Source organism: Melanerpes formicivorus, unplaced genomic scaffold, assembly GCF_026170545.1.
Source record: "Melanerpes formicivorus ecotype bairdi unplaced genomic scaffold, bMelFor1.0.p_v2 SCAF_22, whole genome shotgun sequence".
NCBI classification, from domain to species: domain Eukaryota; kingdom Metazoa; phylum Chordata; class Aves; order Piciformes; family Picidae; genus Melanerpes; species Melanerpes formicivorus.
The window spans coordinates 1,063,603-1,077,674 of NW_027142374.1; the positions used below are offsets into that span (position 1 = coordinate 1,063,603).

General features: G+C 44.9%; 1 protein-coding gene and 1 non-coding gene across 3 annotated transcripts; both read right to left on the minus strand.

Annotated features, from left to right (window-relative positions):
- Positions 1-1,452: 1,452 nt before the first annotated feature.
- On the minus strand, positions 1,453-11,925 carry RBMX (RNA binding motif protein X-linked). 2 transcript variants are annotated; one of them, XM_068151795.1, is made up of 9 exons: positions 11,820-11,925; positions 10,321-10,447; positions 10,007-10,113; positions 4,450-4,621; positions 3,251-3,367; positions 2,788-2,902; positions 2,555-2,680; positions 2,368-2,456; positions 1,453-1,864 (listed from the first exon to the last, which is right to left on the minus strand). In XM_068151795.1, the coding sequence occupies exons 2-9, from the start codon at positions 10,427-10,429 to the stop codon at positions 1,557-1,559; spliced, it is 1,143 nt and encodes a 380-aa protein (XP_068007896.1). In that variant the 5' UTR covers positions 10,430-10,447; positions 11,820-11,925; the 3' UTR covers positions 1,453-1,556. The 2 variants fall into 2 exon arrangements, with proteins under 2 accessions (XP_068007896.1, XP_068007895.1); XM_068151794.1 differs by having other exon boundaries at positions 2,368-2,471; positions 11,820-11,924.
- Positions 10,196-10,268, minus strand: LOC137448101 (small nucleolar RNA SNORD61). Its single transcript, XR_010988981.1, has one exon. It is a non-coding gene; the product is annotated as a small nucleolar RNA SNORD61 (small nucleolar RNA).
- Positions 11,926-14,072: the final 2,147 nt, after the last annotated feature.

Genomic DNA, 14,072 nt, shown 5'->3' on the forward strand with positions numbered 1-14,072 from the left:
TATTATATTCAAGAGCATCTTTTGAACTTCATGGCTTTACCCGAGTCATAACAACTTGCCACAGGTTTTGCCACATGTACCAGACATCCCTGTAATGCAGTGTCAAACTAAACCGAGTCAGGCATCCAACTAAACGTCAACTCTGCAAGGGCTTGCTTCAAACTCCCAACAGCCGAGCTGAGTAAGTCTCAACCTACACCAATTCCTGCTTTCACAAGGCTTTAATTTGTTAAAATATAGCACTGGCAGCCTCCAAGCATCTTCACTCAAAAGATACTGGGCACAAAACACCCCCTCCCAACCCTACTTTCCAATAATCTGGCTACAGAGAGCTGCATTGCCTTTAGGTTCAACACCATTGGTGCCATAAATGCTTTTTATCCAAGAAGCAATGTTGAATTTGGAGTTGTTCTAATGGATTGGAGCATTTCTTTTTCCTTTTATTTTTTAATCTAGACAGCACTTCCATTGCCATGACGTGCAGCTTGTCTTACTGTACTAGAGGAAGACAACTTGGTTCAATTTTGACTTAGACTGAAAAACTAGTTTGCTTTGCTTACCATCTTTGCTGTTTCACAGGCATTTGATGCTTTAAATCAGCTGTGGAATGCTGAAAGATTCACTTGTTTTTATGAAGCCATAAGCCTTTGAGAAGTTGGAGAGAAAGACTTCTTTGCTTATCTTATTTTCTCCTTTGGAATCAAAGATGTTCCTTTAAAAGTGAAACACTACAGAGTTGCAAAAATTTGAAACAGTATGAGTAAGCATCGTTTTGCAGCTTCTTTGATGGAATTGGTCATTATTTCTGTTTTTATTGGGGTTTTTTTTTTACAGTATTCTGGAGCTGACTTACATGTACATGGATTTACTTGGATGGGAGATCTTTTCAAACTCCCCATGTAACAGCAGAAAGGCAGAAAATAGTATTATCCACTTGCTTTTTTTTTTTCTCAGGTTAAGTGAACGATATCCTCTATTTTCTCTTTACACAAGGATCTGAAGGCATGTCTGTACTGGGAACACTGCGACTTCACACTCTAGGCACAACTCAACTGCGCGTGGAATATCCCCACCACCCTCCACATTAACAAGCAATACTCTGCTTAAGAATGAGATGCTGAACATGTAGAACAATCCATCTCCATGTTAAGATGGTTGGATGTTGTGTGGGAAGATCTTAAAAAAAAATACTGCTTGTCCCATTGATGAGGAAAATCAGATGGGAAGTGTGGCATTTCAGGGAAACTTTACTCGGAAAGTTACAACACTAGTACACAGCTCAACTTTTATACATTTAACATCTGCTTTTTGAAAAGAAATGTTAACAATTTTGAAATGAAACTAACATTGGTTTAACTTTTCCTCACAAGAGCATAAAAGTCATGGAGGGGGAAAAAACTTAACAGGCAACAATAAAAAAAAAGGTAAAAACAACTTTTCCTTTTAGTAGTCCTCAGGTGGTAAAGATAGAACAGAACAACTTCCACTTGTCAGGGTTTGTGGGGTTTTTTTTTTTGAGAAGTAATCTGTCTTGGTCCAAAAGTTTAAGAGTGTTTTTAGTATCTGCTTCTGCCTCCACCTCTATCGGATCTGCTTCCGCCACGGCCGCCACCTCTGGGTGCTCCGCGGCTTGAACTACTGTAAGAATCCCGAGGAGGTGGATAGCCCCTTTCCATGGACGGGGGCAGACCCCTGTCTTGTCTTCCAACACGATCACGGCCACTTGAGTAGACATCACTTCTGCTGCTTGAGTAACTTTCTCGGCTTCCATATCCATCTCGTGTGCTGCCGTAATCGTCATATCGACTGCTTCCACCATAAGATGGAGGGGGCCCTCGTGCAGGTGGAGCACTACGTGAGTTACCTGCAGGGTCAATGGTCAGGTAATATGGCAACACCATAAGTTATATATAACAATTTCAATCTGAATTTACAGAATTTGCTGTATTTAAATGGTTACTGCTACTCTGTCGTATGCACTGAGGTGTTCTTAATATAATCTGTCACATTAATGGTATTTAAAGTGGGGATTGCATATCAGGCAGTGAGTGGATTTAAAGACTCTGAAGGGATGAAGACGGTGTTTATTCAGGCAGGCTCTTTACTGGGTATTCCAGAACAGCTTGTTATTTTAGAGAAGAAACTCAGCCATATTTTCCAGAGACAGCTGCAATCCTGAACTGTAGACTTTGCTTCTTTAGCTTATAGCTTACTTAACAAGATGATCAAATGATAACCAATTGCACTTCCACTGTAGGGGAAAAAAAAAAAGTACACCACTTCCCCCTAAAACATGAGCAACCTAGTAAAAGTCAGTTTTGTGACACCTGTACCAATTACTACATGAGCCTCAAAATGGATTCTTACCATAACTGTCATAGGAATCTCTGTAGGAGCCTCCACTTGGATGATCTGAGTAGTCTCTGTCACGTCCACCACCGTATCCATCACGATCGCTATAGGAGGAAAGACTACTAAGACTTAGTACCAGTCAGTGAGGCCACAGCAAAAGTAAAATAACAGGGAGGAAAAAAAAAAATCCAACAGTAGGTACCTGTATCCCCTCGAAGGGTATTCATCACGTGAGCTGGAATGACCATAGTCACGATAAGCATAGTCTCGGGGGGGTGGTGCATAGTCCCGTGTATCCCTGGAGCTGGGGTAGTCTCTGCTTGAGTAACTACAAAGAACGAAACCTGAGATTAGTTATGTGTGGCATCTCAGAATACCAGAGATCAAAATCCTTCTCTGACCAACATAAACAGTCAAACTAGCAGAAGTATTTACCCGTCTTTAGAGCTATAGCCATCATCTCTTGGAGACATGTAGACATCTCTTCGCGATGGCATTGGTTCCCTGCGTGGAGGACCACCGTAGCTGTCTCTTCCACGTGACACAGGAGCTTCAGAGAAACAGTTCCAAGCTTTAATCAACATTAGCCACACAGACTCCAAGGCAGGTAGCAGAAAACTGTTTAAAGCCATTTAGAAGTATCTCTGTAGCCTACATCTACAATACATTTCTGCTTGTATTCTTTCAGAGCAGCTCTAGAAGGAGCACACTTGTAGTATCACACCAAAGTCTTCCATACAGCTACAAAATTATATTGGTATGAAGAGAACCACCTTTAAAAAAACCCAAGACACTATTCCACACAGCAGGTTTAAGTTACAACCAGTGCCCTGCAACAGCTCCTGAAGACAGACTACGGTGCTACAGCTAAGTAGCAAGATCATTCAGAAGTCCTTACCTCTTCCTCCCATACTACTGCTACGCACTGGTCCTGAAGGTGCCGATCTTTTAGGTGGAGGGCCTCCACTTCGTGGAGGTGGACCTCTCTTCATAGGAAGTGGCCCTCGAGAAGACCCTAGAGGATAAGCAATAAACCAACTTGTTATTTCTGAGGTACTCACCTGTATGCCCCTAAAGCCTGAACTGCAGTAACCTAGGTGCTGTTATTACCATTATGCAATCAAACAGTAAACCCCTAAAATTAGCTCTCTGAAGTCTTCTCTGGTGCTTTGGCCACTACTAGATGCTACTGGCAGTATTGAGACCTCACCAAGTTAACTTTCCACAGCCTGAATTCCTATCAAAAACTGTCTTGTAGAACTTATCCAAAAGCCACAGGATGTGACACAAGGGAGAAAGGCAGCTGCTATCTGTAATCAGGCATAGCTTAATTGCTCACCAAGTTCCTGTTCTCAGAAGACAAGAGCCACCTGGGAAGATGTACTAGAGAAGATCTCACATAGAGAGGGCACAGAGACATTACAGAGTCTGCAGTACCTACTTCAGACTCTTCAAGGCAGGAGTTTTCAGTATTTCCTGAGCTTTTTCTGCATTACTTTTACACCTCAGGTGCTGCTTGCTCTTTCTGCAGAGTTTTCTTTTGATACTGAAAAGCATCTGACTAAATAGCTGTATATTAAGGATCATCCAGTATCAAGTAAGGTGCTATACTTCCCCTTTAGAAAGCATCAACGCCACACTACTATTTTACAACAAACAAGGCTTAGCTTCCCTAACCCTCACTATGATCTCTTAAGAATCAGTCCTAGGCTTTTACACCTCTTACTAGTAAGAATGCAGGCAGTTCCCTTTCCCTGGTGGAAGAGAATCACTTTTTCAACTTGAATAGCAGAAAGCTTCCTTTCTCATGTGCAGGGCAGGAGTTTTGCTTTTCTTTCATAGCCAAAAGTCAAGTGGAGTGTTAGTTGTAGAAGGGAATCTTCGTTATTTCAAAGGTTTTTTTCTCTTAAGGTGTACTTGCCTAATCAAAAACTTGACTAGCCTGCTGAGATCACACTTCACCATTTTTATAAAGAACAAGGAGTGCACTATTCAGCAGTTTGACTGTTTTTTTTTTTTTCCAGTAGGATTATTGTCATCTTCCAATGGGATTGTCTTGTATGTTGTCCAAGTATATAATGAGAGGTAAATACATACCCAAGTGACTCCCTCTTGAAGGTGGTCCTCTCGCGCCACTTCCGCCTCTTCCACCTCTAAGGCCCCTGGGAGGACCTCTGCTTCGTGGAGGGGGTGGCGGCCCACGCCTACCACCACTTTCAAAGGATGGCTTGGTTGCTTGTTCCACTTTAATTGCTTTCCCATCTAATGACTAAAGAAGAAGCTGCTTTACTTACTGCTCAGTCACGTTTGTATTTCTTAAATTAAGCCCCTCTTGCTTCACTATTACGGGGCTTCCATTTTATAAAGTTAGAGCAATTCTAGAACCGATTTCAGTCTTCAGTATTAGTCCCCGTGTACTCAGCAGCACGTTGGCCCTAATCTCTACAGCACTTCATTCTTGTGGTATTGATGGGGGGGTTAAAAAAAAAAATAATTAAAAAATAGAGCAGCATCAGAAAGCACTTTGGAGTGAAAACACAAGGGTCCAATGATTACGGCAGCCCCATGTCATTTATTCTGTAAATGAAACATGATTTATGATCTCCAATTCATTTGCAATTGCCAGGGACTTTTGTACCAAACTAGGACTGCACCAGTAGTTACACAGGATTAAGCTGAAGGTTATCTTAGCTTCAGTTGGGATTTCTGGCAATGGGGAGGCCGTTTAGTACATTTTCTTGATGTCCTGATAAAACGATGGTCACAGAAGGATTTAGAAGTAATTTCAGCATCTACAAAGCAGACAGTATAATTCACCCCTCTTTTCTACCATTTCATGCTGGGCTTTCAAAAGTTACTCTATTTGCTCTTCCAGAGTGGAGGTACTTTGTGGTTTGGGGTTTTTTTGGTTTGTTTTGTGGGGTGTCAGGGTTTTTTTTTTTTGTGTGGAAAGAAGTGGAAGCCTTTTCTAGAATTCAGACCTGCAGTACCAGGAACTCTGCAGCCACCAATTATAACCTCAAATATGAGCAGGTGGCAAAACATATTCACTAACTCAAGTGAGTTAATCAAATTTCTGTATAATCTTTCAAACACCACACAGTTGGCAATTATAGCAGAGCTAAGATCACACACTCTGCTGAAGTTAGGTTACTGCACATCCATCCTGGCAAATATGGTTTATTTGCCTCTTTTTAGCAGTTAAATATTTAACTCTATGACAACTAATGGATTATACAGGCAGGAAGTGTTACTGCAGTTCATTGCTGCAGTAAGTAAACAAGAATATGACTGCTGAAAATGTCTTATTCACAACAGCTGAGCTTCTTACTGAGGTATGAATGCTTCTCCACTGAATCTAGCCCTCTCTGACATCAACCACTTGAGTAGCACATGTATTCTGTCACCCTATGTAGTTGCAACTATTGCTTTTAAAACCTCCAGGTATACACACAGGTCCAACTTGATCCATTGTGAGGAAAAAATACAGTACTAGCAAAATCATATTGGTCTTGGCTTTGACTTGGTGAAAGCTTTTACTTGTGTTAGGTTCCTCAAAAAGCCTTTTGGCATGGTAAGCTGCAACATTCCAGGAGTAAGCATCAGTATTTCTAATCACTGGAATGTCAGTTTGGATCATATTATTTTGCCATGAATGATGATTCATCTCAGACATCCTTCTCAAAACTGGAACATTGGGCTTGAAGCCTCAGCCTTCAGCTTTACCATCATGACCTCTGCTGTCCTCAAACTCACAGCAGGTAAGAGTGTGTTTCAAGTTTCAAAAACCAAACACCATCCCCTTCTGCTAGCATGGGTTCTGAAAACCTGGATGCTAGGTCCAAGTCCTTCATGCAGGAAAGACAATTTTGTTTGTAATTTCTCCCATTTCCTTCTGCATCTTACCCAGGCAAAAGATAGTTCTTTTGGAAACTATGCAAGCAGCTTTAGAAAACTATGCCTAAGGTCCAAAAGGCTTTTCATTCCATCCAGGAAGGTTAATTTTTTATGAATTAGAAGATACTTTCTTAAAGTTTGTCTCCTATTTCAATGCAGAGGGGATTTTCTTATAGGTTCTTGAGTCAAGAAAGGTCTCATCTCAATGAGCAGATAAAACTCCCACAAGCCATCTCAGAGTAAGGCATTTTTTTTCCCCAATGAAGCCAAATGACCAGCTATCAACATGAACACTCATCAATTGGTGTTTATAGCCTTGATTTAGAGTGTCACAATAACATTTTAGTGTGATATGGGCACCATAAAAGTGAAGTCACCTTGGTGCTAAAAAGCAAGAAAGTAATCTAAGACACAAGTCATTTAAGTATAATAATAGATTGGCAATCATAAAACCTTGTTTGTAGAATGAACAATCTCTACAGATTTGTGAAGTGAGCCAGGGAACTGTAACCAAACAGAATTCCAGAAGTGGCCTGCAAACTCTTCCACATGCCAACAGAAAAAGATGGACAAAATTTGGGAAGCTTTTAAAGTGGGGCAGAAGTATTCCCAAGAAAGTGTTACAGAAAGTTGCATGAAGCTGTAGCCTAACATCATTTATGGCTTTCCTCTCCAATGGATCATGTTATTGGTCATGTTGCAGTAACTCCACCATTTCTCTGTTCTTTGATGGCACATCAAGTGGGCTTCCTTTTGCCAAATGTACTCAGAGACTGAAGATAATCTTTTATCAGGCTGAGCTTCTAGGGATTTTATCACTTCTTCACCAGAAGAATTGGAAACACTTTCTGCTTAGAGGAAGACAACCTTCTGCAGAGCTGAGTACAGTTTAGACTGTTTGGATTGTAAGATTTGCTTCCAACATCTCTCATAACACAGTCCAGCTGGCTTGGCAGGTCTACACACCGGAATTAAGTCTTTGGCTTGTCCTGATGTTTCCTGCTGAAGTCAATATCCTCTTTAATTATCCATTTTGTCCTCAGGACTTAAAAGTTATAGTTCATGAGAACAGCTTACTGCAGAAAATGACCATTACAGACTTAGGGGATTCACACTTGGGTCCAAGTAAGCATGTGGACTTCATGACATCAGGATGTAGACTTGACCACCACATAAAAAGGTGTTTCTTAAAGGCTAGGAATTTGCTGTGATGAATGACTTCTGCACCATTTCTTCTGTGCTGCTCAGACACGCTAGCCTTGATCCAATTCCACAGAGAAAAGAATTTAAGTGGAAAACTCCACCTCCCCTTCAAAATCATTATCTCCTGACCTGTTTCTGCAGGATTGAAACTCATCTTCAACAAGCAAGCTTAGACTAGCCTATGCTTGTCCCATTTTAGAATATAATTTAACCCACTTCATTCCCCATACCCAGAAATGGGCAAAATACCAGATACACTTCCATGAACATCTGCAGAGCCAAAAATCAAATGGAAATTTGCTCCTGACAAATCTGTCAGCTTCCTCTACTGGCTGTTACTCGGAATTCCTCTGGAGTGACAGGAGCAGTTAACACTCTGGTGATGCAGAGCTCTTCACCCTGGCTTGATAGATAGCTAACTCCTTTCAGACTCCTCCAACTATTGCTGGCAGAGTGTTCTGCTGCTGCTTAATTGCCTGAAATTCTCCTGAGGACTCTGAAATCCATCATTTGCACATGGACAGAAAAGCTCCAAATAGATAACCATGATCTCTTCCCAGTCTGCCTCAGACATGGCTTCCTCCTCAGATTTAGAAGGCAGAGTCTTTGAGGTATTGTGCAGAAAGCTTTCTGAAGATGAGGACAAGCGACTACCTCATGAACTTCTTCCACATCTTTCATATCCATGGTCAGATCATGGATAGACCAGTACAGAACCAGAACTATACAGAGCAGCAGCCAAAGTTTTATGACAAAAAGGTCACTGCAGACCAAGTTTCAAGTGAAGATGTTCTTTTCATATACTATTTGCTGCTCACATTTCAAAGCAGATGAAGGCAGTGTTGAAGGGGAACTAGGAGAATGATGATCCACAAGGTCATACTGTCTAGCATTTGACAGTGCTGCAGATGGTGCATTCCAGAAGATGTAGACATTACCTCAGCCACATTCACTCTCATTTAGCTACTTCACTAAGCATTACTTTCCCAAATGCTTCCAATGCGACTTAACACATGCCACAACGTTCAAGATTCAGAACAGCTGATTACTTTCAGAAGGATTTTCGTTTGAAAGCTGCACTCCACAACAGCACAGGATTTGTGACTGCACTCCTTTCGGCCTGACAATTCATTGTTAGGTTTCAGTGTAGTGACTACTTCAGAGGACATCCACATTTAAAACATGCAGTAAACAAGTCTTCAGAACTGTAGGAAACTACCCAATGGAGAAATGAAATAAAATAAAAGGAATTCCTTTAAGGATGTTTAGGCTGGTACAGAAAGGACACTAACTTGTCACTCTCTGCCCTGACAACAACTATTAACTTGTTTAAAAAGGAAGCAAGTCTCCAAAGAAGTAACACTAGTTGTCATAAGGGTGTCCTGAAGCTCCCAGAAACTATACACACAGGAGAAAGCCTGCAGTAACAACCAAGGAAGTTTGACTGTGTTCACTGTAAACACTACCACAAGCTCATTTTCTTATCCCAAAGTGCAAATATTTACATTTTACTTCCTGACTGCAAGGACTGTGACATTTCTTTCATTTCAATACCTTATACTAACACCTACCCCAATCCCCAGTTAATTAAATATTCCTGTTAGTAGAAGCTTCTTCACTTTACTTCAATAACATCTCAGAGACTGCTTCGAAGGCCAACACAGCATGACCTTCATGCAAGCACTCCAATTATGCACAAAAGACCAGAGTCTGAAATCTGAGTGAACCGCAACAACTGCCCCCACTGCATGAAGAGACAGCACCTCTACAAAGATAAGCAGCTGCTCACCATGAAGTTGCAAACTTGCATCTAGCCTTTCCAAAACATGCCAGAACACACAAGTCACAATAGCCTAAGGTGTCTGACAAACTATCCTGGCATTTCTCACAACTTCTGCTCCAAATTCCTAAGCTCTTCCTTTTCAAGACATCACATATGCATCAAATTATTTGCTCTTGAACGCCTACCATTGTAGGATAAGGCTGTAAACGAGCAAATTCAATTGCTTGCTAAATGCAAAGCCCTTTCACATTAACTAGCAAGATGCTCCTCATACATGCCAAGTAGATTGATGATGCAACTAACATATACAGGAGGTTGTCTACAGATTACCAGATAAGCTCATCAACACTCCAGTACAGTAGGGAGGTCACATTAAACCCATATTAAGGGAACCATTAATAGTTTTTCAGGTAAGTCACTTCCCTCAAGCGCCACTTCCACAGTCCTGCATTCAAGTATGCTACAACAAAAACATCACAGGAGACATGACAGAACAAAGAGCTGGCTAATAAAAAGCCCTCCATCACCAACTGAAAAACAAAGATGGGGAGTGTAACTGAGTCACAGCCAGACTTCACTTTCTACTGTCAGATCCATTATCAGGAGAAAGCGACTCCAGCTTCACGAAGAAGTCTAGCCACATTATGATTGGCCTCCAGGATTTTCTAACCCCTTCTCTTCCCAGTTTTTATATCACTGGTTAATTTACACAAAAGATCAGTACTGCTGGTCACTAGCAACAGCAGCATGTATTTTGCCTTCAATTCCTACCTTTCCGTTCATATCTCTGGCAGCATCTTTTGCATCTGCTGGACTCTCAAACGTGACAAAGGCAAATCCTCTGGACTTGTTGGTTTCACGATCTTTCATCAAAAGGACTGGAGAGGGGGGGCAAAGAAAAAAGCCACGTTAGCCTTCCCTGTAATTAGGCAACAACGTTTAACCTCTGTTTCACCTTTTAAGCTCAGAACTTCTTAGAGGACATGAAAGCACTATCATGTCAGACGATCAACGCCAAAAAAGTCATCACAGCTTTACTGGCGCTGAATTTTAGTATCTTGAAACAGAACAGCGTTTCTTTTTACCTTCCACGATGCGTCCATATTTGCCAAAGACAGCCTCAAGAGCTTTTTCATTTGTCTCTGTGTTGAGGCCTCCAATGAAGAGCTTCCCGGGACGGTCTGCTTCAACCATTTTGACTCTGCAAATGGCCTGTTAGAAACATAAGGTCTCTATTAACACCACACCAGACTGCAACGATGCCTTCCCCACCGCCTTATGGAACACAAATTAGTTCTCTCCTCAAAAGGACAAGCGAGTGTCTTTAACATCTTACTCAAAAAAATTGGGGTATGAAGAGCTTTGCTCTGTTCTTTGACTGAAGCAACTATGAGCTGTCTTCAGTTGCTTCTTCAAACTCGACAATTTTTAACAGATTAGAAGTAGGAGAACGCACTGCTGAGAACTCTTAAGCTCAAGCAGTACTGCCGAACGTGAAAAGCCTGGCAGGGTTAGTCTTTTTGCCTTCAATGGTAATGTTAGCACTCCCTCCCTCCCTCCAAATCCTGCCGCAGGCGTTCCAAGAAACTACCTAATACGTCAAAATCAATATCGGAATCACGAACTTCAAGCCGAACTGCGCCAACATTCCGAGCGGAACTCATTGTTTGAATGAAGCCCCACCGAAGTCCTGGCCTACGCCGAGCGGCCACCTGAACATATACCTCACCGACGGGGCCACAGCTAACGCCAGAGGGGAGGACAGAGCCCCAGACAGAGCAAAAGCTCCGAGCGCCTGGCACAGCGCCTGGCGCCAGCGGACAAGCGTTACCCGCACGCCTCCGGCCCAGTGGCGGGAAGCCCGCAAGAGCGTGCGGAGGCCGCGCGCGCCCTCCCCGGCACACGGGGACGGCAAGGACAAAGCGGCCCCCGGCAAGACCGAGAATGGCGAGGGCCCGGTACCCCCCACAAGTGCCCGCGGCGTGCTGCTGGCCGCCTCCTTTCAGCTTCGCGGAGGCGCAGGCGAGGGAACGAGCGAAGCGGAGATGGGGGGGCGTCAGACCCTCCGCCGTCTCCAGACACCTCCACAAAATGGCGGCCACCTTTGGCAGGCGCTCTTCTCTCCCTCCGGCGCCAAACGGCCGCCTCAGCCGTAACACCACCACGCACCTCGACCCCGTTTTAAGGACTCCGCACGGGCCTCCGGGCGCGGCCGCTGCCCTCCCTTCGGCCCCCCTCGGGGATGCGGAGGCCCACGCGCCAGGATCTCTACGAGAAACCCCTCACCTAAAATGGCGGCCGCCGCGCTCCACGCGGTTGCGACCCCTGCTCTCGCCTCGCCACGGCCGCACCGCTCCCTCCACCTCGCACAGGGCCAAGGCGGACAGGAAGGCAGGCCTGCCTCCGCCGCGCCTCGCCTGGGGCCCGCAGCGCCAAGCGTGCGGAACGCACCTCCGCCGCCCCTAGGCCGAGCCCCTCACGTCTCCGCCGCCACCGCCCGCAGCCCGCTCCGGCCCGTGCAGGGCTCCGCTACTCCCCCTTCCCAGACCCCCCGGGCCCGCTCCGCTCGCCCAGCGTTACTCACTTCAGCTCAGCCCGCACTGCAACTGCGCAATGAGAGCGAACAAAGGCGCTACCGTCCTTTATACCGCTGACGTCACCAGCCGGCTGGAGCCCCGGATGCAGGCGACGGCGAGCCCGGCAGGGGGAGGCTGTAGCCCGCCGCGGTTCTGGGGTCCTCTGGGGCCGCCGCGGAGTCGTGGCCGTGGGGATAGGCGGTTCGTCCCTCCCGTAGGGAGGCTGGAGGGCTGCGCGACGTGGAGCGCCCTGTGCTGCCCGGCGATGGGGTGTGCACCCACCGGGCGGGCGTGGGCAGCGATAAGATGCGAGCGCGGCTTGATCCTACCGGCTGGGACGGACGAGCCCCCGCAGGCAGCGTTCCGCTCTTTGTCTGCCGGCTCCTGCGCTGCCCGCGCCTCCGCCCGCTGCTGAGCGGGAGAAGTCAGGGCTTTGGAAGCAAGATCGCTCACAACAGGGTTGAGTTTGTGCCTCTGTGTGTGCGGGAGCTTAACCCTGTTCAGCTAAAACAGTCTGAAAGGTATTTTTAGTTAGTTTAATTATACGTCTGCGCGTCAGTGCTCCGTCCTAGGAGACTTAGAGCGAGCTGTAATAAGAGTAGCTTAAAATGCAATGTGGTGTTGATTAGACAAAGTTTTACACTGGTCAGCTAAGCCATTTTTTTTACCTGCAGTTCAGTTGTTCAATTTTCTTCTACTGACTAAGCCTGTGCATACCAAAAATAGGCTTAAATGTCCATGATTTGAGTTTGTGGATTATCCAAACCAGAATTAATCAGTCAGCAAGACCTATTCTAGAGTCACCCGCCCTAATCATCACTCGGTCCTTTAACTTAAAAACAAAAATCGATCTTTCTGTTAACCTCCTTAAAAACTAAGTGACAAAACCAAAGGGGAAGTTGTCTGTATATTCTGTATTACCTTTTCTAACATTGGTCACTGAAAACTGGCAGCCAAGACTTGTAGATAACACCCATTCCTTCTCCTTGACGAGGGAGCCTTAATTTCTTCAAGATGCAAAAGCTAAGGAATTGCAGGTTCCTTGAATGCTTTAGCATTCCACATAGCTCCTAACTCGCCCTCATGCAATGAGGGAGCAGTGCTAAGCTGTATCAGGGGAAAATTATTTAATGCACTTGGTTCCCACATTGAAGCCCGACTAGGATTAACCGAAGGACTTAGAACCCCCAGCAAATCCCCCGGGTTTGAGTAACAGGATGCCAGTGGACAGTGCCTGCACATTCCTGGGGATCTGTGATGCTGAGGGATGTCTCTCAGGGCCAAGGAGCTGGTCCCCAGAGCCATTTCATATTCCTGTTCTGCCCTGCATCAGCTGTGGCAGGTAAGATGGTTTTTCCGAGGGCTCTTCAGGGGTATCCATGCTGTACAGCAGGCAGTGGTGCTTAGTAGCAATTCAGGCTCTTGCTTGTTCATACCAATCTCTTTCCTTACAGACACCATGACATGCCTTCATTGAGAAGCCCCTAGGGCTATCAGGGCTCTACAATAAACCTGCTGAGAGCTAAAAGGAAAGCTGCCTTTCCCACAGTATCACAGTATAACTTAGGTTGGAAAGGACCTCGAGGATCATCGAGTCCAACCTGTCACCACAGACCTCATGACTAGACCATGGCACCAAGTGCCACATCCAATCCCCTCTTGAACACCTCCAGGGACAGTGACTCCACCACCTCCCCGGGCAGCACATTCCAATGACTAATGACTCATCGGTGAAGATCTTCCTCCTCACCTCGAGTCTAAACCTCCCCTGGCGCAGCTTGAGACTGTGTCCCCTTGTTCTGGTGCTGGTTGCCTGTACCTACTGCTCCTCTGACTCCCACACTGTTGTTTGTACCAGTGGCATGGAGGGGAATGGGGGAATGGGTGGATCTGGAGCAAGCAGAAACAGTTGTTTAGTTTCCTAGTCTGTGTTGTCATAGGAGAAAAGTAAGATGGTCCAGCAGAATATTGCCTCATCCACTTACTTAATGCACAGGATGGGCACTGCTAAGCTCTGTGACTTCTGTTCTCCCTTGTGGTATTCAACAGACCTTTATTTCTGGGAGGTGCCACAAGGTTTATAGGCTCCACTGGTACTGCCCAGTTGCAGTCAGAGAGCTCCATAACTGTCACATGCTGATAAAAGAACATCAGACTCCATCTTCAGTTGTTCAGTTTTCTCTGATATTTAACTGTTCTATGTGTTAAGAGAAAGCAGAGGACAACATTGCTTCCCACTACCTTGTAGATCTGTTGAGAAT

Coding starts and splice junctions, on each gene's coding strand:
- RBMX (XM_068151794.1), bottom strand. CDS start 10,429: ATGGTTGAAGCAGACCGTCCCGGGAAGCTCTTCATTGGAGGCCTCAAC. Junction 4,622..10,006: donor CCAGAGATATGAACGGAAAG/GTAGGAATTGAA, acceptor CTTCTTCTTTAG/TCATTAGATGGGAAAGCAAT. Junction 2,903..3,250: donor CAGTAGTATGGGAGGAAGAG/GTAAGGACTTCT, acceptor GTTTCTCTGAAG/CTCCTGTGTCACGTGGAAGA.